Genomic DNA, 22,375 nt, shown 5'->3' on the forward strand with positions numbered 1-22,375 from the left:
TGAGGGTGATGAGTCACATGGTGTGTCACATGGTGTGAGCAGAATCATCTGCAGCTCAACGTGACAAAGACCGAAAAATTGATCATAAATACCTTGGAGAACACATAGATAATAAACTGGACTGGGACCTTAAGTGCATGAACGCATGTCTGCAAATGTGAATGAAGTGAAGCAACGCTGAAAAGATGAGTGAGCCAAGTTTTCTCCACAACAATCTGAGAGACTGATATGTCATACAGAAAATGATTACTTCAGCTTATTTGTGCTAAAGGTGGGTCTACAAGCTATTAACAGATGGGCAACATGATGCTATGTCAACACAAGACAACCCCGAGTCTCCACTTTTGTGTTAAAAGTTCGGACTTCAAACTTTATACCAGTTTTTAAATTGTGTTGATAAGCTACGTAAAACCAGTTATGCTAAAAATGTACATAATGTTTTTCCTGAATACTATCTTTATGTTTACTGCAGGAAGAAACTGTAAAAACAGCGTTTTCTAAGGAGAGTGCTCGAAAGTGATACACCTCCTGCTTTCAGGTCTGCAGGTATCAGGCTTATAATGTTTCATTTATCTTATAGTGGACAGAAATTATTGTTTGAAGTGGCAAAATCCTCAATCCTGATTGAGGTTGTCATGAATAAATTATGACAACCTCAATCAGGATTTTTTTCTTAAGTATTTTTATTCATCTTTAGGCATGAAAAGATGAATAAAAATACTTAAGAAAAAAATCCTGATTGAGGTTGTCATAATTTATTCATGACAGGGTTAAATAACAATAATTGCAATGGAACACGTCATACATCTATAGGCACATTAAACCACCAGTGGGCGGCAGGGTATGGAGTGACACATCAGTGTCCATTGTAGTTGTTTATGTGCAAGTATACCATCAGCACTGACACCAATACAAGAAAACAGCACAGCTGTCCACTGTAGTGACCACTATGCGTGAAAGGGCTAATTACTTTATCAAAGTAAGTTGCTCAACACTGCTAATAAAAAATAACAAACTGCAGTGCACCAATGTTAAAGTAATATCAACATTTTATAAATTTAGAGTCACCCTAAATTTGAAGTTTGACCAGTTTGACCTGTCCACCTGCTGAATGCGCAGCTGCTGTGGCACTGTATGCTACAGCAGCATTGGACCATAAAGAAGAAGTATCATGAATACACAAAGGAGTATAGGGCTTTAAAAAAAAGTATCTAGCCAACCGAGGAGAATGAACTTTCCGTCGCTGTCCAGATGGTGGTGTTGCAAGCATTACAGTTGCATTACCTTATGCTGAGCATACTCAGGACCAGTTTACTAGTATTTCAGACGTGTGTAGCAGTGGTATGCTACACACACACACACACACCACCACCACCACCACGACCACCATTTCTATATCAGTGCTCTGTTGACCAGGTCAGGATCAAACATCTTGACCTTGGTCACAGGAACCTGAAATAAAAAAAAATAAAAAAAAACGTTGTCAAAATTTACTTCTCTTTTCAAAGTGGTGGAGAAAGCAATCCTTCTATAGAAAAAAGTCACTTCCCCATGTTTGTTTATATTTGCACACACACACACACGCACACACGCACACACACACACACTTTCTCTAATCAAATACCCTAAAAGGAGACGGTGACTTGTCGCCAGCCCAGTGAATTACACATACAACTTAAGTTGACAAAGAGGGGTGGGGCTTATGAAGTCTCAAGGCTTTTAAAAAAAGTGACACAGAACTGCTTGTTCATACAAACGCTTCCTCCTGCACTTCCTCTACTGCCAAACAACACTGATGCAGATTACTTCCTTGTTTGCTACACCAACTTTGTACCTCCTTCATACTTCAACCCGGCAGTGACAGCCCGAACCAGCCCGGTGTCTGCTGGAACCTGCACTGACAAGGCTTCAGTCTGCTGACACCTGACAACGCTCTCTACAGTCCCAGGACGTTTTAGCTTTGTGCAAAGCCCTGCCAACAGTAAGTACACGGCAGTCATAATGATTCTTTGTGTTTCCATTGTTTATATTAACTTTATGTCATTATCAACACACCAGCATTGCTTTTAGCACTTACCTCCTTTGCATGGTGAGCTCTGGCAGACATACCTAGATATAGTTTGCATATAGATTAAAGATCTTAATATGAAGGTGCATATTTCTATTTCTTTTTCTTTTTGCTTTTTTGGCTTCCAAAGGAGTGAGCATCTGTAGGTATTAAAACAAAATAAATGATATATCTTAAACTGCAATCTTAAGGCACAGTCAAACTTTTTTAAGGCAACAGTTAGCTGTGGTTAACACTGCTGCCTGACATCAAAATGTTTCTTTTTCCTTTTATTCTGAAACTTTGCTCCTAATGTTGAATTCACAGCATGTCTGTGGATGTATTCTTGCTCTCTTTACAACACAGTCCAAAACAAACCTGATCAAGTACGGCAGCCGCACATTTCCCAACAGGTACCAACATGTGTCTTAGTTAACTAATACAAAAAAAAAAAAAAAAAGGAAAAATCCCAAACAAAACTAGATGCCGACTAATTGCCTTAAAAATAGGACTGGGTGGTATTCATTCTGTTTCCTCTGTTGTAGAGGAATAAATACAAGACTGCGTTACACCCTAGAAAGACACGAACCCGTGATACAGATCTAGTCAAATGACACTGATGAGTTTATGCATGGCACATGGTGCGTGCTTGAACAGTTCATGCACATCAAAGAAGACACTGTGGCAACGACAAGTTTCCCACAAGTACCAAGTTGTCAGAATCTCCTTTGAAATGCTTAGTTTGCACATGCCTTTGGAGTTTTTGCACTGGTTTGCTGTTGTTTTCTCTGGGCTATTTACACCAACAAAGCAACATAATAGAATAGAATAGAATAGAATAGAATAGAATAGCCTTTATTGTCATTGTACAGAGTACAACGAAATTGGAGTGCCACTCCCTTGGTGTAAGTTTCAATAATAAATATAATGTAAAATATAAAAAGAACAAAAAAACAATCGTAAGTACTCAAACAATAGTATGTACAATATATACAGGATAGCAGCATTAATATAATGACAGTGACGGTATGGAATAGGTTCAATTGTTTTTGTGCTTATTTACTACGGTGATAGCTCTGGGAAAGAAGCTATCCCTGAATCTGTTTGTCCTGGTTTTATGTGACCTGTACCGTCGGCCTGACGGTAATAGTTCAAACAGTTGATTGCTGGGGTGAGAGTGGTCCTTGATGATATTGCCAGCTCTGCTGAGGTACTGAGAGTTTGCAATGACCTCCAGGCTGGGCAGAGAGCAGCCACTGTGAAGCCACATGATTGCTACTTTTAGCTTGTGACAACTTGAGCTTTTATCTGAGATCTGGAATATCAGACAGATTTTATTCATTCATGTTCTTTCAATCAGGTAATTTGTTAATGATTCAATTATTTTTGTATTTTTTTAGACAAATTCTTCTAGACAGCTAAAAACGACTACCTCCTTAAGTATAATCCGCTACAACACTGAGATAACACCTGATGGCAGCTGACAGGATTCAGTCATGTTGGCATTGTGAATATCTGAGCCTGGTCTATTAGATGTCACTTCCTGTTACAAATGACTTCTTTTTTTTACCTTCTGGCACCAAATACTTCTTCATAGAAAACTGCTAGATAGTTGAGTTTACGATGTTGTAGCCTTTAATCTGAAATTATAAAAGGAGTTCTCATAACGAGTGTGAACTGGTGATAGAGAAATTAATTTTTTTTTTTAAAGTTACACTTCAACACATAGTTAAGTAGTTAAAATGTGTTATAGAATCAGCACTCGCATCTGATGCTCAGCAACTGTCTGCACATACCAGGAAAGAAATGTTTCTGAAATGAGCTCTTTTCAGTCTTTAACTGCTAATGCATTATGTGGATATTTTTTAATTCTATTGTTCATGTTTAAAATGAATGTAAATGGCATTCTATACTAAAAAATGACTACAGTACTTTTCACATGGATGTTGTGACAACACTGACACTGCATGCTGGTATAGAACTTTGAGACACGCAAAGCTGTGTGTAATGTAATGTTGTGTAATGTATACATAGGATTATAAACCCTAAACTTAGAAAACATAAAAAAAAAAAGCTTGTGAAACACAACAGCCAAAGACATTAATTTGGCCTCCAAACTTCCCAGATTCCAATCTGATCAAGCAACCACGAACTCTATCAAGTCAAATCTAAAGGCATTAAGGATCCACCTCCCTCATTTTGGTTCCACACAGCACAAGACACTCCCAAAGGTGTCCCAACAATGGCCATACTGGTTAGAGCAGTTTTTGTCAGCAATTTACTGAAATGACAGTTGTTCAATGCAAACAAAACAAATTAAGTGGGACGTTTTGTTGTTGTTGTTTTTTTAACTAACGTTTTGCCCAAAACACAAAATACTTCATTTTACAAAAGTCAAATTAGAGTTCCAGTCCCTTAAAATATGTCAAGTAAACAGCTACATTCAATTTATGATGGCAACATAAAATAACAAAGTAATAAACAAAACTAACTGCTCATATAAAACCAAACCAAAGCTAAACAAAAATGGGAGATTAAATATTGTCTGATGATCCCTAAAACTTTCCTCTTTTTAACATAATGGGAACACTCCAAATACAAGTAATGCATTTCAACTTCTTCTTTTGGCTCCTCCCTTTATGGGTTGCCACATTGGCCAACAGCAGCACAGTCTGCACCGTCACCCTGTCCGCTAACAGTACCAGAGACGCTCCGGTATGGAAATCTCATTCTTGATGATCTCCATGTTTGACTTGTCACAGACTTTTTGTCCTTCCTGACGCAAACCTCCCCACTTTCCAGTTCACTGACTTCCTTTCAACAAATTCCAAGTTAAATCTGAGCATAATACACGAGCATTTCAAAAACTACGATAACTCAAACAGTCAAGTCAAAGTTGTGTAAAATCATGGTCCTCGGGGTGTGACTTTGGGTGTGACCGTCACTCAAGCAAACAAAGGTAAGGAAGAAGAGATTGTGATGCGAGATAAGGCTGTACTGCTTTGCTAGGAGCCATTAAATGACACCTTTAACCAATGTCAAGTTTGAGTAAATGCTGCCTTACTGAACAACATATGTGTGCAGTGTTATTTATTAAAGCTTTGTTTCTTCTAGATCAACTCAAAATGAGTAAGAAAATCAACATGGCCCTTTTGAAGCAACAGTCGACACCATGCATGGGAAAGGGTGAGTAAATAAAACCATGCAGGACAAACATAATATACAAAAGCACAACAAACAGCGATCTCACTAAACACAGGCATTCGTCTCACTCCCACGTATTCAAATGCAGCTATTACACGGTTTATCACGCATCTGTTCACACACCACTTAAAGTTAAACTGTCTGCTGTCTGCAACCTTGAGTGGCTTTTTTGAACAGTGCGCGCTCCTTATAGATAAGATAAGATAAGATAAGATAACTCTTTATTGTCATTGCACAGTCATACATAGTACAGTAGTACAATGAAATTGGAAAAACTGTCCTACGTCGGCACTACATATAACACAACACGACACGATATGACACATCACAACGTAACAAACAACACAACACAGTATATTAACTTAGTATAAAAAAGAAGAATAAGTGTATGTGTATTGCACACTGTTATAGGTGTGATAAAAGTGAGGGCAGTGAACAGATGATTCCAACTAACCAAACCACTAAATAATTTGCATACAAAGATGGACTGTCACCAGCAATGTGCTTCCTTTTACTGCAGTAAAGTTCATACTCGTGTTCTTCAGATTCTTTGCTACACAAATGCTTTTATGAATGATCTCTAATAGTATGTAAAAGGGACTACTTGGTGTGTTTTGGATCATTGTCTGGCTGCATAACTCTGGTGAGGCGTGGTCAGCGGTGCCATTTTCTTTAAATTTGAGGTCTCTAGCCTGCTAACATACCTCTATAATTGATTTATTGGTTCAGCAGGTCTGGCTGTTGTCACGCCTGGGTGTGGCTCGTGAAAATGAACTCAGTTTTCCAAGAAGTCTGTTACTCACAGTTAATTAATAATTTAGCAAGAGGAGACCTTTACTTTTTCCTACAGGGCCAGCTAGGTTTGATGGCTTTTCCCCCTTACTTTAGTGTTTACATGGTAAACACAGTGACTGTAGCTGCCAGTACTTACTTTTTGCCCTACTGCCCCATATCACAGTCCAGAGCTCACATGTTAGCAGCCAGTTGTGACATACCAGCTTGGATTAGCACCCCATGTTACCCCGACGCACTCAATACCCTAAAATAGAGATAGAAGGACACTCAATACAACAACAACAACTAGCAGCTGCATCATACATACAGGCAGTGGACCAAATAAACAGCAGAGCAAAGCCCGACAGAGTCAGTCAGAGAGAAAACCCTGAAGAGAAGCATCACAGACACGAGCAATATACAGTCACCAGAACTCAGGACAGTTTACATAGGTGTTGTGTCAGCAGCACTCAGATGTTTTGTAAGTCCTGCCACTGAGTGCCATACCTGTAGAAGTGGCAGTGCCAAAGCTAAGAGGTAAGGGGTCCACAAGAGACAGAACCAGATACGTGAAAGCTGAAATACCTGACTCAACAGGCAGAGACTGAAAGAGCCAAACATGGCCCAAATCACGACAGAAGGTAAGAGACAGATAGTGCTACCCCTACTGATTTTATGTTTCTATTAAAAAAAACTATGAAATGTGATGACAACTATTCAAAGAGTAATTTCAAAGAAGAGTTTCAAAGATGTTTATTCAGTGGCTACTGCCTGAGGCACAGAAGCAGCTAGATTTGACTTTCTGAGCGATGCTATAAGTGCAGCAGTCTTTAGCCGAGGAAACAGGTGGATATTTATATATACTATAAGTGAGTATTATGAAATACTGGCACATTTTATTGATTTTATTTTATTTTTGTGTTACACACTGAAAACTTAAAAATCATTCCAAAATTGAAATTTTATCATAATATTTCAGAATTTCAGTTTAATTGACGTTTCCAACATAGTCAGAGGCTTTGTGAATGTTAGGTTTTTATAACTGGGGTGTGTAATACATCAAGGTCATCCAAGAGACTGTTGAGCTGTTCCAGCAGGGAGAGAGTACACGTGCTGAAAGGCTCATCAGAAACAGCAGCTCCCAAAATGTGCTAGCCAAGGAACAGGCAGCAAGCGTGTCAGTGTGAGGGCAAATGTTAACGGTATCATCTGTGAAGAATTCCAGATCACTCACAGGTTTCAGACAGAGTGTTGTGTAAACCAGTAGGGATGCAGTGTGCAGCTGAAAAGTTTGGCATCTGATACACTGGAGCTGCATGTGCTATCGTGTGCTTGTTGATTCCAGTATCCTCACACGGATATATTCTGGATGTGTCCCAGTGACCCCCATGGACTGCAACGTTAATATCCACAGTGATGACACGGTGATCAGAATATCCAAACATCTCGACTGATGATGGGATGTTGGGTAGCAACAGTAGCTGTCACACTGTGGGAATTAAACAAGGGGGAGAAGCTATTAAAAATATAAAACCAATCTTCTGTCATTCATCTGCTGAAAATACAAGATCAGGGGGTCCTGAGTTCAGAAATAGCATGCCATGCATGTATGAGAGAATGAGATTAATACAAATAAACTTGACTGTTTCCCACCAAAAAGCCTTGAGAACCAAAATGATGGCATGCTCATAACTGCTGCTCTAACAACGGGGTCAAATATTTCCTTTCCATTTACAAGCCTGGAAAAATCCTGTGAACTACATACAGGATATCTGTCTGAAGATTCTTGAATGTACTTTACTGATGCCTACCATTCAATAGCAGACCTGTATCAAGTCTGACACCCTTGCAAACCTGTTACAATGTAACAGAGGTGGGACCAAGTCATTGTTTTGCAAGTCTCAAGTAAGTCTCAAGTCTTTATCATCAAGTCTCAAGTCAAGTCTCAAGTAATGTCAGGCAAGTCAGAGTCGAGTCTCAAGTCACTGGTGTAAAAGTCCGAGTCAAGTCACAAGTCTGAAACTTTGAATTTCAAGTCCTTTCGAGTCTTTAAAAAAAACAAACGAAAAAATAATGTTGCAGTTATGCTAAATGTAAATATTAGACCATGTAATTTTAAAATCTGTGTTTTTCTCAACACATACAAAATAGTGAACTTAGAAAATATACACAAATTGTGAAATTGCACCTCTTTAAAATGCAGCTCAATTAAACCTAGCTCCAAGAATAATTTTCACCGACAGTTCTGAGATAAGCTGCATGTTATTCTTGGATGCGGTTGTAGGACCGGCTTTAAAATCGCATGACAAAAATATCATACACATTAAAAAAAACTGTATCACCAACGTAGCCTGGACAACATTTGCTAGTTAGATGAAGTCAGCTATCTCATCTTAGCATATTTATATGCATATTTATAATTATACGGTTTTTGGAGTGAGCGCATACACTCATGAAGTTTAGTAACTTCCGGTCACTGCAACAAGCCCAGGTACAGTTTACCGCCGGATGGGTGCAGGACCTTGAAATGCACCGTGTAGAACGAAAGACCATCGTACATATCATAAGTTTACCAGTCTCACAAATCGTCTTCATAAATACACATTCCTTAACCGTTTATTAATAGGACCTTTGAGCTCAACGGTAATTAATTAGTAGTGGAAATAATTTCTGGTAGCGTTACAGAAATGTAGCAGTGACAACAATATTGTATGCTGTAATCGTACTGGACAATTAGTGATACAAAAACCCTGTTTTATCCTGTGAATAAAAGTATGTGTTTTTGTCAATGTACCATAATAACAGAAGCGAAACGCAATATTGTGTCAGGACAATTCACTATTTATGCACAATAAATAAAGGAGCATAGCGCGACAATTTCTGTTCAGCGCCAGACTTGCTTGTAACCTATATCACCAATTATGTTAAGAAAAATGACGCATTAACTACTAAAAAACACTGACCTTCGTGTAAATGCTTGGAGCAGACTAACCTGTGAGCTGGAGGGTTCTGGGACGTTATATTTGACCTTTGAATGGCTGCAATCCAGTCGCCTCTTTGTTACTTCGGAAACATGGCTCGAACAATTTCTCTTCAACGACGTAATCCGATAACAACCGATCTCTTTACCCGTCGGCTTCCCGTGGCTGTCATGCGACCGGCTATTGCAGTTAATAATACAACAGCTTCTTGACATTTTTGTGTTTCTTTTTATCGCTGTATAACTGATTTTAATTGAAAGCCTGCGTGCGCTAGTACCGCTTGCCACGAGTTCCCAGAATCCTTTGCGGTTCTACCCGTGAATGACGTCACATTTTCAATCTCTATATAATATGCATGTTAAATTTTATATTTGGGGTAAAATATCAAGTCTTTTCAAGTAAATCGGTTCAAGTCCAATTCAAGTCCCAGGTCATTGGTGTAAAAGTCCAAGTCAAGTCACAAGTCTTAGAACATTTTTTCAAGTCAAGTCTAAAGTCATAAAATTAATGACTCGAGTCTGACTCGAGTCCAAGTCATGTGACTCGAGTCCACACCTCTGCAATGTAACATAAGCCAATCAATATTTGCATGAGCCTGAACTAACCTTCTGATAATATTACATGGTAAATGTCAAAATAAGGAAAGACTGACTTCCCAGGGCAAACTGCAGCGGCAATGATAATATAAACTTCAACAGCTGTGCTTTTCCACATGTTTGAATGTGGCACGTTTGTTGGTGCCAGACAGGCGAGTATTTTTGAAGCCGCTTTTCTTCTGGGATTTTCCCACACATATATCTGTGGAGTTTACAGAGGATGGTTTGAACGGCAGTTCTCTGGGCAAAATCAGAGGGGAATGGCCAGGCTGCTACAGGCTGATAGGAAGCCAACAGCAAATAAGACCACACCAGGTGCCACAGGAAACTGAGGCTACAGTTCACACATGGTCATCAAAAGTGGACAACAGAAGACTGGAAAAATGTTGCCTGGTCTGTCTCGGTTTTTTAGCATAAACACCATCAAAGCACCGATTTATCCTGCCTTGGATCAGTGGGTCAAAGTAGTGGTGGTGGAGTAATGATGTAGCACAACTTATCATTACTGAAACACTACATTTTAAACAGTAATGCGTTTAAATGCTGACCATTTAAATGCCTGTATTACAGTGTAAAGTTTACAATGTACCATCTTCTGATGGTGGCTTGCAGCAGGATAGTGCAGCATGAGTTCAGATCATCTCAAACTCATTTCTTGACCACATTGCACTCAAACGGCCTCCACAGTCCCCGGACCTTAATCCGACAGGGAACCTTTGGGATGTGGTGGAACAGATTGGTAGCCTCCATATTTACAGCAGCTGTGCGATGCTATGAAGCCAATATGGACCAGAATCTCTGAGGAATGTTTCCAGCAGTTTGTTGAATGCGTGTCACAAAGAGTTAAAGTTGTTCCAACCTGGAACGAGGTGCAACCCAATGAAGTGCCCGCTGACTGTATATTACTTATTACAAAATAAACACGAAACTAATGGTGTCACAATATACCAGTAAGGATGATGACAACCATAAATAATAAAAATAAATAAACACAACCTCACGAATCATTATGTAATTTTTGTTTTGCAAACGTTTACGCAGCTCTGGTTTCACAAGTTCCATCAACATGATATTTCCTACAGAAAAATATCTTGCTTATCATCACAGCCCTTCAGTCACATCTAATTAACACGCGGCGATGCACCGACAGAGGTGCACTGTGTAAGCAGGAGCTTTCAGTGTTGTTGCTTTTCCTGCTGTCACATACCGTCCTCAGTGCGGTGTGCTCTCAGAACACGCGGCCAGACTTGGACACACAAGTTTGTTTACTGTAACTTACCTGTTGCACTGGCAGCAAGCACTGAAACACGAGTTAGCCACTGTCAACGATCAACACTTCACTGAGTTCTTTTGATTCCTCGGAGGCATCCGATGGAAGACAAAACACTGCTCAGTAGACCATTTAACACTTTATTTCTCTTTCACAATACTTCTAGAAGGGAGATGCGTCCTGCATAACACAACAGTTTTATTACAGAAGCTCTCTTATTCTAGTCTAAACAACAGTGTCTCAATAACTTTCCACTAGAGATGGTCCCCTCTTATCTACTTTTTCCAAGGCAAGTGTGAGCGAGCGTCTACAGCTTTCTACTCCCCAAGGACACATGATCTAATGCCTTTATTTTTCAGGACTGTGTCCACTCAATACTACACTATATGACTTTATAACTCTTATTAATAAAAAAGCATAGCATTATTGAGGCACTGCAAATTATTTAATTCCAACACCACTCAAGACACGTTCTCTGGTCTGTGTGTTGAAATGAGAAGCTGGAAAACAGCCCCACAACCAACCGTCCTCACTCCGGGTTATGTTTCTGGTATTTATGTTTACTGTCATTACTAAGATAATGTTATTTCTTCTTTAACCACTCCCATATTTAAACCCGTTTATGAGACGAGTTATAACATGTCAGTATTTTGTTCCATTTTAGATTTCAAACATAATTATGACATAACTCCGACTAATAATGACCAGTATTGGTCTTTTCAGATTTACCACGCCTTTTCCCAAAAGTGTCAATACACGAGGTGGATGAGAGGGTTCGTCTGATGGCAGAGAAGGTGTACGCCTCTGCTCTGAAGGAGGAAGACAGCAAGGATACTCTGGCTCTGTTCACTGTCCCAGAAGACTGTCCCATTGGTCTGAAAGAGACTAGAGAGAAGGAGCTGCAAAAGGAGATGGCTGAACAGCAGTCTCAGGAGTCAGTTAAGAGGTATGGATTAGAAACATGCTTAACTGAACATATCTCTCTTTCTGGATAGACAAAAAAGAACAAATAAAACCATCAAAAAATACTCAGCATAAATAGTGCTTGCTTCTTTTCCCTCTGTGTAACTAGGAAGAAGAGTTTCAAGTTGAAGCGGTCACAGTCGGTATCTTTGCAGATGCCTCCTGATTGGTCACCTACCCCAGCGCAAACACCCGCCACTGCTGAATCTTTGCTTTCAGACTCCTTCCCAGACTTCCAGAGAGTTACCATCAGTGGAGATTACTGTGCAGGGGTAATCAACGAGACTAGTCCATATGTTGAAATATAAAAGATGGACCACAGCCTAGTGAGGAAATATACGATAAAAAACAACTGATTTTTAAATTCAGACCAATGATGTGGTAAAATGCATGTTTGGCCTATGAGAGACATGTTTTTACCCAGAATTAAAAAGTCGATCCACTCTGTACTTATAAAATGACATTTTCACACAAGAAAAAGAAAAACATGACAGTTGTTCTTTTCTTGTTAAAACTTCATTGATGGCTGTAAGCTGACAGGGCAACAGGAGAGATCCTTCATTTAGCTCGGTGCCATAGTTTAAATAGATTATTCTTTAAAGGCCATCTTGAACCTTTAAGACACCGTCGTTAAACACAAACAAAAGTCAAAAATTAACAACCTCACGATGTTTCCAGATCACAGTTGAGGACTATGAGCAAGCAACCAAGGGTCTCCTCAAAGCCCTGTTCATCCGAGAGAAGTACTCCAGGCTGGCCTACCACCGATTTCCAAGGACCACAGCCCTGTTCCTGCGAAATGCTGAAAATGAGAGGTGGCTAGAAGAGGATGAAGTCCTGCCAGGTTTACTAAACTTTTCCTTTTTGGTGTCAAAAATGTCCAATTTAATCTTCCTGCAAAAGTGCACGTTTTGTAATTTTCCATCTACTCGCTCACACACAGCAAGAGGTTATGTACAACATGCGCAAGTGCAGGTGTTTAACCAGCTCAGCTGTTTAACCAATGAAATACTCCGACATGGAGAGGAAAAGGAGCAAGGCCATTAATATTAAAGGTTCAGGTTTCAGTTCACCGTTAACCTCAAACAATTCACACAGAGAGCAGAAACAATATTAAACTTACGAAGGATGCCAACTCCAATATTCAATAAAAGTGCTCAGACCAGTTTAAACAACTCACTAATGATTTGATGTTTAGTTGTGTATTGGAGATAAAGATAAAACTTACTGTGTGCCACCTATTCTATGCAGATCTAATTTAAGACCTCTCTGTATGTGTGCCAGAGATGGTGTGAAGTGTCTGTGAGCCAAGGTCAGTCAGCCTGTTTCTGACAACAGATAATGTCGTCAGAAACAGAACCTGAGAATAATCCAGACAACAGATAAAGAAAATGTACAATCTTAAATATAACTCCAGTGTAATAAAGTTTACCGGCCTTAAATTATCTTACTATTTGTTATAATTTTTGCTCATTTTGATACATTTAAGGTTAAGTTCAATCACTTGCTGTTACTTGCTGTACAAAATAAAAAGTAAAACAAACACACAAAGAGAACAAAACAAAACTCAGTCATAATTAAAAGCCAAAGTTTAGGTTTAAGTGAAAAATAAATAAAAGATACTGTATAATTTCACCCTTCCTGAATACACTGGGAAGGTTATACAGGCATGGAAATATCAGAGCTCAAACCTGATTGGGCGATGCCTGACACAGAGCCTGAAAAAACTGACCTCAAATGAGTCAAGAGAAAGACTTGTTGGAATTATCTACTAGCCATCATTTCATTCAAATGTCAGAGGTCTATTCGACTCATTTCCAGTTCCTGTTTTTGTATTCTTACACTTCACCAGAGAAGCTTTGCATGATTTTGCACACTTCAAAACAATACTTCTTTATCTCAGCCCCTGGGTACATCTCAATGTGTGAAACAAGCCATCTTAGCTCCTTTACCTGCCCTCACACAGTCTTTCTTCTGATCGGATCTCCCTCATAAACAGAAGGTCTAAATAACAGGTGTGTGGCCAGGGCTTTGAGCCTGAAATGAAGGCATTAAGGATATTTGCTCTCTTTGATGAGGCTGACATCCTTATTTAAAATTGCCAGTATTCAATAGGAGCAATTATTAATTTAACAGTATATTTGTATTTGGTAGAAAATAAGGAAAAATACACTTTAAGAATCTTTATTCTACAACCAACACTTCAGAGAGTGACTGTTTTTGCAAATGTGAAATAACTTCTGATTGAGCTGCTGTCATCATCTGCAGACATCTGGCCTTACCCTCGTGAAGGGGAGGACCCATACTCCATGGAGGGTATTCCTGAAGACCTAAACTATGAGCTGCAGCTAAAGGATGGTATAATTCATGTTTATGAGAGTGCTGAGGCCCTGAAACAAGAGCAAGCTTACAGCCTTCCTTACCCCGACCTCGAGACCTTTGCTATAGACCTGAGCCATGTACTTGCAATGATAGCTGACGGCCCAACGTGAGTGCAAAAGCTTAGTCAATATTTCTAACAGATTGACATTACGAACCTTTTGACTGATACCGAATGACATTTATTACATTTTACTCGTAACTGTTTCGTTATTTTGCTTCGCAGAAAATCCTACTGCCACAGACGGCTGAACTTCCTGGGCTCCAAATTCTACCTGCATGAAATGCTGAATGAAATGGCGGAGCTAAAAGAGCTGAAAAGAGTCCCACACAGAGACTTCTACAACGTTAGAAAGGTTGGCTGAAATCTTTCTGCTCAGTCTGCGATGCCCCAGACAGAGGAGAGGGGCTGACGCACTTAGAGCAGAAGCTATTCATAACTTTAGTGCTCTCAGTATAAATAAATATCACTTTATAGGGATGCTGTGAGTTGTCCAGTAAGCCCCGTGCCACTGTCTGACTTGTGTCAAACACAGGTGGACACACATATACATGCGGCCGCTTGCATGAACCAGAAGCATCTGCTGAGATTCATACAGACCACATACCAGACTGAAGCAGATCGAGTGGTCTTGGAAAAAGGCAGTAAGAAGCTCACACTCAAGGAGGTCTTTGACAGCCTCCACATGGACCCGTACGACCTCACTGTAGACTCTCTGGACGTGCACGCTGTAAGAGAACTCAAAGCTTTCTACTTGTTCCTATGTCAGCATTACCTTGTATAAATAGAAATTGTCCTTGATGCAAACAGTTGAGGCAATAACTCAGTGACTATAAATGACCGTTTGGTTGTTTATCTTTACAAACAGCTTAACAGTTCCTGTTAATTTCTACTGCAGTCCCTTTAATGAAATGAAAATGTTGTGATCGCCACTGCGCTGCATGAGCCTCACTCACTGTCTGACCGATCGATTATCCTTCTAGGGAAGGCAAACCTTTCATCGGTTTGATAAGTTCAACTCAAAATACAACCCTGTGGGGGCCAGCGAACTGCGGGAGATTTACCTGAAAGCGGACAACTACATCAAAGGAGAATACTTTGCACGTCTCATTAAGGTATAGTATGAGTTAAAGCACTAACACCACTTGAAGGCCTGCTTAGCTGTAGTTAAACTGAAATTATGTAAAGGCACCAAACTACATGCAGAATTTATTTGCTCTTGTTTTGGCCTGTCATGTTTGACACGCGTAAATAGCCAAGGTGGAGAACAAAAAAAGGAACAACTTTACATTATTCATGTTGAAACAGATCCAGATGGTGACAAAATAGGAGGCACAGATGCAATTCAACAATTAAATAATGACATTTATACTTTTCTTCTGTCAGTCTCTTTGAGACAGATAACTGAAGGACATTATCAGCTGCTTCTCAAGTGAATCTCTATTAAGTATAAATTCATTTAGCGCTACAGATGTACAGTCCTGGTTTGCAGTCTCAGTGTGCCAGTTGATCTACAGTGCAGAACAAGCACTACCAATGAGAGCTACAGCCTCATATTGAGCTTTACAAGATCCTGTTAGCAACTGAATAATAATGAGGACAACTAGTTGGTAGAGCCAGCGGCCATGGAAAGCATGAAGGCCTTTTTTCCCCATTCAGACAAAAGATATACAAAAATACAAAATGCTAAAGCAAGCCAACAAATATGAGGCGTGACCTAATAAAGCCTATGTGTGGGAAACAGTGCATTTACTGATGTTTAAACTTGAAACTGTAGCCTGTTGTTTGACTACATTTGACATTTTTATCAGTGCAACTTGAACTGATCCCACAGAAAAGGAGGAAACTGACCTGGATATAATCTGGCTACAGTTAAAGCAATGAAGTACGGGCCACCATCCCCAGAGATTCAATTATAAGATGCTAACTCATAGAGGATCATTTTTTCATTCAGGATGTTCCCAGTTTTGTTCCCATATTTTTTTCTAGACATTATGACATCACTGTGGAAAAAGCCCAAACATAAATAATCAAATGAACAATGGCTAAATTCCACAAAGCTGCTTTTACTTTTTAAGGCCCTGGTATTGTGCATGCTGAGTCACTGTGACATTTTGATACAATCAAATGTTGCTACACGTACAAAGATTTGAGTCATATTCATTATGAATTAGAATAAGATATATATATATGCCTCACACGCACTGGTAGTGCTGCTCATCTAAGCGATGCTTTGGAATATGCAGTAAAAAGCACTTTGCTGAAACTTGGAAACAGTGTTGCCATATCTGTCCACTGGGCAGTTACAACTAGTCACTTCTGCTTTATCAAGAAACATCCTGTTTCTGCCTGTGGTTTGTTATCCGTTTCAGGAAGTGGCCGGGGAGCTGGAGGAGAGCAAATACCAACATGCTGAGCCCCGTCTGTCAATTTACGGCCGCTCTGCGAGCGAGTGGGAGAGCCTAGCGACGTGGTTCATCCAGCATAAGGTCCACTCGCCCAACATGAGATGGATGATCCAAGTGCCCAGGATTTAGTAAGCATCAACTGAAGGCTAAATCCAGCATAATTGGGTTCTGAATAATTACACTTCTCAGTCAGCTGTTTTCAATAAGCAAACAAACTGTAAAATGTTTGTGTCACATGCAGGAAGATGGGTTAAATTTGCTTATCTTGTCTTGCAGTGATATTTTCAAGTCAAAGAAATTAATCCCAAGCTTTGCCAAGATACTGGAGAATGTGTTCCGCCCCCTCTTTGAGGCTACAATCAACCCTCAAAAGCACAAAGCAGTCCACGTGTTCTTAAAATATGTAAGTGTCAAAAGGGAGAAGTTCTAATGTGCAACAGCAACCATATACAGACATGAAAAATTTAATGGTACCTTTCCACAATTAAATAAACAAAAAAACATAATCATCTGATTCTTATATCAGCTTACATAAGAATCAGATGATTATTTTATGCTACTTAACAAAATGTAAATGACAGGACAAAAAACAAGGTGGTGGCCTTAATATAATACTTTGTGGCAACACCGTTTACAGTTGTCAGTACCAACAAGTGATCTCTGTACTTCACAATAAGACGTTTGCATTTCCAAACAACAGGTAGTTTAGCCCACTCTCTCATGTTTGAAGGATCCTGACTCCACACTGCACTTTCAGATGTTTCCATAGATGCTTAATAGGATTAAGATCCTGTCTCATGGAGTGCCATTTAAGAATAGTCCAAAGTTTTATTCCCAGCTATACATGACCTGCGACTGAGGCTGAGCTTTCTGACACTGGGCAGTATTTTTCACACCAGCATGCCTTGGTACTCTCTAGACTTCATTGTGCTCTGCCCAGATTATATGTTTCCTGTGTCAGATGAAACAAAGCTGCCCCAAAACAAAAGTATCCCCTTACATGTTTCACAGTAGGCTTGGTGTTCTTCTCTTATAAGGGTTCATTTTTCCTTTAAACAAAGAGCTGATGTGGGTGGCCAAAAAGCTCCAGTTCTTTCTCCTCAGTCCAAAGGACATTTTCTTAGAAACTTTGGAGCTCGTTTTGGTGAATGAAATGATTCATTGTTTCAATAAACTGCAAGGAAACAAACAAATGTATCCACGTCTGTCCGTTCATTTCAGTGTTGTGTTATATATACTTTATGTTTGCAAATGTGCTGATATGAATCTGTTTTCCTGTAGGTGACGGGATTTGACAGCGTGGATGACGAATCTAAACACAGCGACCACATGTTCTCTTACAAGAGCCCGAAGCCTGAGGCATGGACCACAGATGACAATCCTCCCTACACCTATTATCTGTTCTACATGTATGCCAACATAATGGTTCTCAACAACCTCCGCAAGTAAGCCCTGCCCATTAGTCTCATTTAATGCTACATGGCTTCCATGTAGTAGTGCACAAAGTAACTATGGATCGTTCTACAGGCAAAGAGGACTGAACACCTTCCTGTTCCGTCCCCACTGTGGAGAGGCGGGTTCCATCACTCATCTTGTCTCCGCCTTCCTGACAGCTGACAACATCTCCCATGGACTCAACCTTAAGAAGGTTAAAACCTTAAAATCATATTGAGGTTTGATACTCAGCGTCTTGTGTTTGCTGATTGCACAAGATGCTGGCAGATGATATTTTCTGCAAACAGGTCCATCAGTAACGAGCAGTGACACGCTAATCCACACGAGTGCTTGTTTTTAGCTGTCACATTTTAGTCCCTCTCCGATGTGCTCATAGGAGAACAAAAACAGCTTGTTTGAGTAAGATGTGTTGGGTAGAATACCATTTACCATCCAGTTGATATCTAAACACCAGAGAAATTCCTGCTGTGTAATATAATATCCAACTAAATGTGAAGAGAAAAATAAACAGCCAACAGATGAGGTTAAACACTGCATGTATAAATATGTAGGAAGGATTTAAAACAGTTAATCACATTCTCTAATAATTGCATCATGTTTTCAATACTGCTCAAATTTGGAACACGTTGCATTATTGCACACAGACGACATTAGATTAGTATGACAAATGTTGCTAAGATTAGCACTGCGGCCCTTAACTTCCAAATGCCTGTGCGAAGAATGTGGCTACATGTTGCTCCAGTCAGTTATGTCAGTTTACATGGACACATCCTCCATACAAGCACTTTCCAGAGTGCATGTTTAAAGCTTTTTCTCTGTCACAGAGAGAGAGGGGAGTGCTGCCATCTTCTGGGCTCCATAGCCCAAGGTTTGTTGTGCCATAACATAAGATATGGTTTCTAAAAGCACCATTTAAACATCTTGTCATCTACTTATGCACATCTGCAAGGAAAAAAAGACAATATGACAACTCAAAAACTTTGCAGGACAAAAACCTTTTGAATTTTGATGAGAAAGTCAATATTGATTTAACGCTTAGTTTTGAATAACTTCTTATAATTAGGAAGACTTGCGTGTCTGCACCATCTACAAAACGTTTCCCTTGAACTTCTACTTGTTCTGCTTGTAATTTCATTTAGTTTTCCCACAAATAAAATGAAAATAACAAAACAAAATCGTTCTATTCGCATTACTATGTTGTGTCTCCTCCCCAGAGCCCAGTGTTGCAGTATCTATACTACCTGGCCCAGGTCCCAATTGCCATGTCTCCACTGAGCAACAACAGCCTGTTCCTGGAGTACTCCAAGAACCCCCTGAGAGAGTTTCTGCACAAGGGCCTGTGTGTGTCCCTGTCCACCGACGACCCCATGCAGTTCCACTACACCAAGGTCAGAAACACAGGAGAATTTTTTATTTACCGTTTCACAGTCACTTTGATCACAGTAATTTGCTCCAGTCTGGTGACATCTGTGAGACTAATTGAATAATCACTGTCAGTATGTGGTGCACAGAGAAATACAAGAAATTTCTCTCTTCTTGAAGGGTGCTGTACAAATAGACCTGCCAGCCCAATCATAACATTTCATTTGTTAATATCAGGTTTTTTGAAACGTTTCAGGAGGCCTTGATGGAGGAGTATGCCATTGCAGCTCAGCTGTGGAAGCTGAGCACTTGTGATTTGTGTGAGATTGCCAGGAACAGTGTCCTGCAGAGCGGCCTCTCACATGAGGTAAGGTCAGACCTTTTGTGCTTGGGGGATGCTCTCTTTAAAAGTCCTTATTGTAAAATGATGCGTTTGGAAACAGATACAATGGATAAAATAATAGATAAACTAAAAACTTCTTTATTTTTTTGTCCCAAACTTTTGGATTAAACATGAACTCAAGTTGATCTGCTGCCAGGGTTGTTTAAAAAGACAAAAGCAGTACTTTTTGGAAGTTTGAAATCCTGTTACTTCTGGTGTAAAACAAACAGCATTTCATTAAAAAAAATGCTTTATACAAACAGTCACATATAAAGGTGGTGGTCTGGTGCTGCTTTGCTTCTTCAGGAGCTGGATGACTTTTCATTATTAATAAAAGATCAGTTCATGCCCTGAAGTTCAAACTGACTTGGGTTTAAACAGCAGGATGATGATCTCAAACACACCATCAGCTGCACTGCTCAAAAATACTAAGACAAAGGTTTTAATGCGGTTCAATCAAAGTCTGCACTTAAATCCAATTGAGTTGCTTTGGCATGACCTCAAACACGCTGTTCATGTTCAATTAAAGCAAATCAGCAACGAAGAGTGAACAAAAATTTCCCCACAGCGATTTGAAAGACTCATTGCCAGTTATTGCTAATGACTGACTGTAGTTAACAACCAGTTATTAGGTTTAGGGGTAATTACTTTTTTCACATAGGGTCAGATAGGTTTGTTTTTGTGTTAATAAATGGAATCATCATTTAAAAACTGCTTTTTTGCTGTATTTGGGTTCTCTTTGTGTAACCCAAATGAGGGGTCAAATACTTTTTTGAGGCACTAAATAGCAGTGCAGACTTACTGAAAGCTAACTAATTTCCCAAAATTCTACAATATTCCAGTAATTTCTTTCGAAAACTTTATTGCTCACAAAAATGTCAATCGGCACATCCAAGAAGAACCCTAAAATATGTCCTTCAGATTAGTACCGATCCTATTACCACTGAAAAGCTAGATAAGAGAATGTCTGACAGTCCAATAGTCCTGACTTCATTGAGTGCATATTTATTCTGTGCAATCTCTTTTTTTTTTAATGAAATTCAAACTCCACAATGAGTTAATTCTGGAAATATTATATCTATTTGCAACTTTCCAACCTACATCTTTTTAACCGTGCTCCCTATAGGAGAAGAAACACTTCATTGGGCCCAACTACCTACAGGATGGACCGAAGGGCAATGACATCAGGCGGACAAATGTAGCACAAATCCGCATGGCCTATCGCTACGAGACTCTGTGCAATGAGCTCAGTTTTCTAGTGGATGCAGTGAAAACCGAGTTCGGCCACAGTTCAGCTCAGTGACCGAACACACCAACACAAACTGTGCTTGGATATGTCACACAGGGATAAAGGGGCACAGGCTAGACAGCACAATCTTTTAAACACCCTCTAAAGGTTCCTGATGCTTATTAGGAAAAAATGCAGTGTTTTCTACATATTTGGTGCTTGTTGGTAAAGGTGGCGGTGTTTTGACCTCGTGTCACAAAATGAAAATGTGATTGTAACACCTTCCAGTCAGCATGTATATCGTTTCATTAGAATAACAGTCTATTTTCATTTTGCAAGTTGTTTACTGTGGATGTGGCTATTGGATTGACACATTAAGAAGGGGGAAATGGTTTAAAAGTTAGAAAGCAACAATTGATTTTTGTTCTGCATGTTCTCTGCTTGAAGATAATATACGTTTGGGGTCAGACTATGCCGTGTGCATGGATTTCAGGCACAAGCATAATTTTGACAGACGTTAATGAAAGGCCAGGTAAACCGTTACAGTGAAATCTGTATTTAAGACCTGCGTTACACTCGCAAACATGTGACTGTTTAGAATTTTCTTTTTATATATGTGATGTCATTTTTAAATAGTTTTCCATTCCTAAAATAAAGGCTACAGAAATGTCAGAGATGTTTGTCATGAACTTTCTTTGAACCAACCTGCCAATAAGTTACAGAGGAAACAGATGCTGTTTAAACTGAGCAATCGTCTGCTGTCTGCACACGACATGCAAGGGGAGAGGTTTCAAAACCTTCCACACATGTGAGTGTTTTATCATCATGATAGCGGAAGTTGTGATCAGGAATACAAATTTCTAATTGCAAAAGAGGGCTCATGATGTCAGCAAATATTTCTGTATCTCTTTTGAAGCCAAACATCTGACACTAATTTGATAAGAATGCTAGCTGATGTTTAAAAAATAAATAAATCATTTTTAAAAAACTGACAGTCTCTCAGCAGCTTAACTTTTGAAGGCTTTTGAGGGCGTTAAATCTTGAAAGGTTAAAATACCTTATCACAAAGTTAAGTTAAAAAACAAAAACAATATATCTTATTTTTCACTTTTAAATTTTTTTTTTTAATTTGGAGCCTAAACCAAGTGGAAGGACTAGTCATTAGGATAAGTCAATCAATAACTTTCAGTCATGAAACAGTGCCCAAGCCTGAAGACAACATGTTAGATAATAATCATTTGCAAAGTTCATACAAAGACACTAAGACAAGCTTTTTAAGTTTTGTATCTTAACTACAACATAGCAGACATTGCTTCTGTCAGAGC

At 39.4% G+C, this 22,375-nt stretch overlaps 1 protein-coding gene across 1 annotated transcript; it reads left to right on the forward strand.

The window, feature by feature from the left end:
• Positions 1-1,754: 1,754 nt before the first annotated feature.
• Positions 1,755-21,722, forward strand: ampd3b (adenosine monophosphate deaminase 3b). The gene is made up of 16 exons (XM_004564470.3): positions 1,755-1,981; positions 5,162-5,233; positions 11,596-11,818; positions 11,945-12,107; positions 12,514-12,679; positions 14,104-14,323; positions 14,441-14,570; positions 14,751-14,945; positions 15,199-15,330; positions 16,588-16,751; positions 16,900-17,026; positions 17,905-18,068; positions 18,151-18,271; positions 19,293-19,466; positions 19,697-19,807; positions 20,949-21,722. Exons 2-16 carry the CDS (start codon positions 5,173-5,175, stop codon positions 21,123-21,125), a joined length of 2,328 nt encoding a protein of 775 aa, XP_004564527.2. The 5' UTR covers positions 1,755-1,981; positions 5,162-5,172; the 3' UTR covers positions 21,126-21,722.
• The last annotated feature ends 653 nt before the right edge of the window (positions 21,723-22,375 follow it).

This window comes from Maylandia zebra, linkage group LG7 (genome assembly GCF_041146795.1).
Source record: "Maylandia zebra isolate NMK-2024a linkage group LG7, Mzebra_GT3a, whole genome shotgun sequence".
NCBI classification, from domain to species: Eukaryota; Metazoa; Chordata; class Actinopteri; order Cichliformes; family Cichlidae; genus Maylandia; species Maylandia zebra.

Bases quoted from the DNA above. Each gene is read 5' to 3' on its own strand.
- ampd3b (XM_004564470.3), top strand. From the start codon at position 5,173: ATGAGTAAGAAAATCAACATGGCCCTTTTGAAGCAACAGTCGACACCA. The intron at 12,680-14,103 runs GTTTACTAAACT...CATCATCTGCAG, and splicing joins AGAGGATGAAGTCCTGCCAG to ACATCTGGCCTTACCCTCGT. The intron at 19,467-19,696 runs GTCAGAAACACA...GAAACGTTTCAG, and splicing joins TGCAGTTCCACTACACCAAG to GAGGCCTTGATGGAGGAGTA.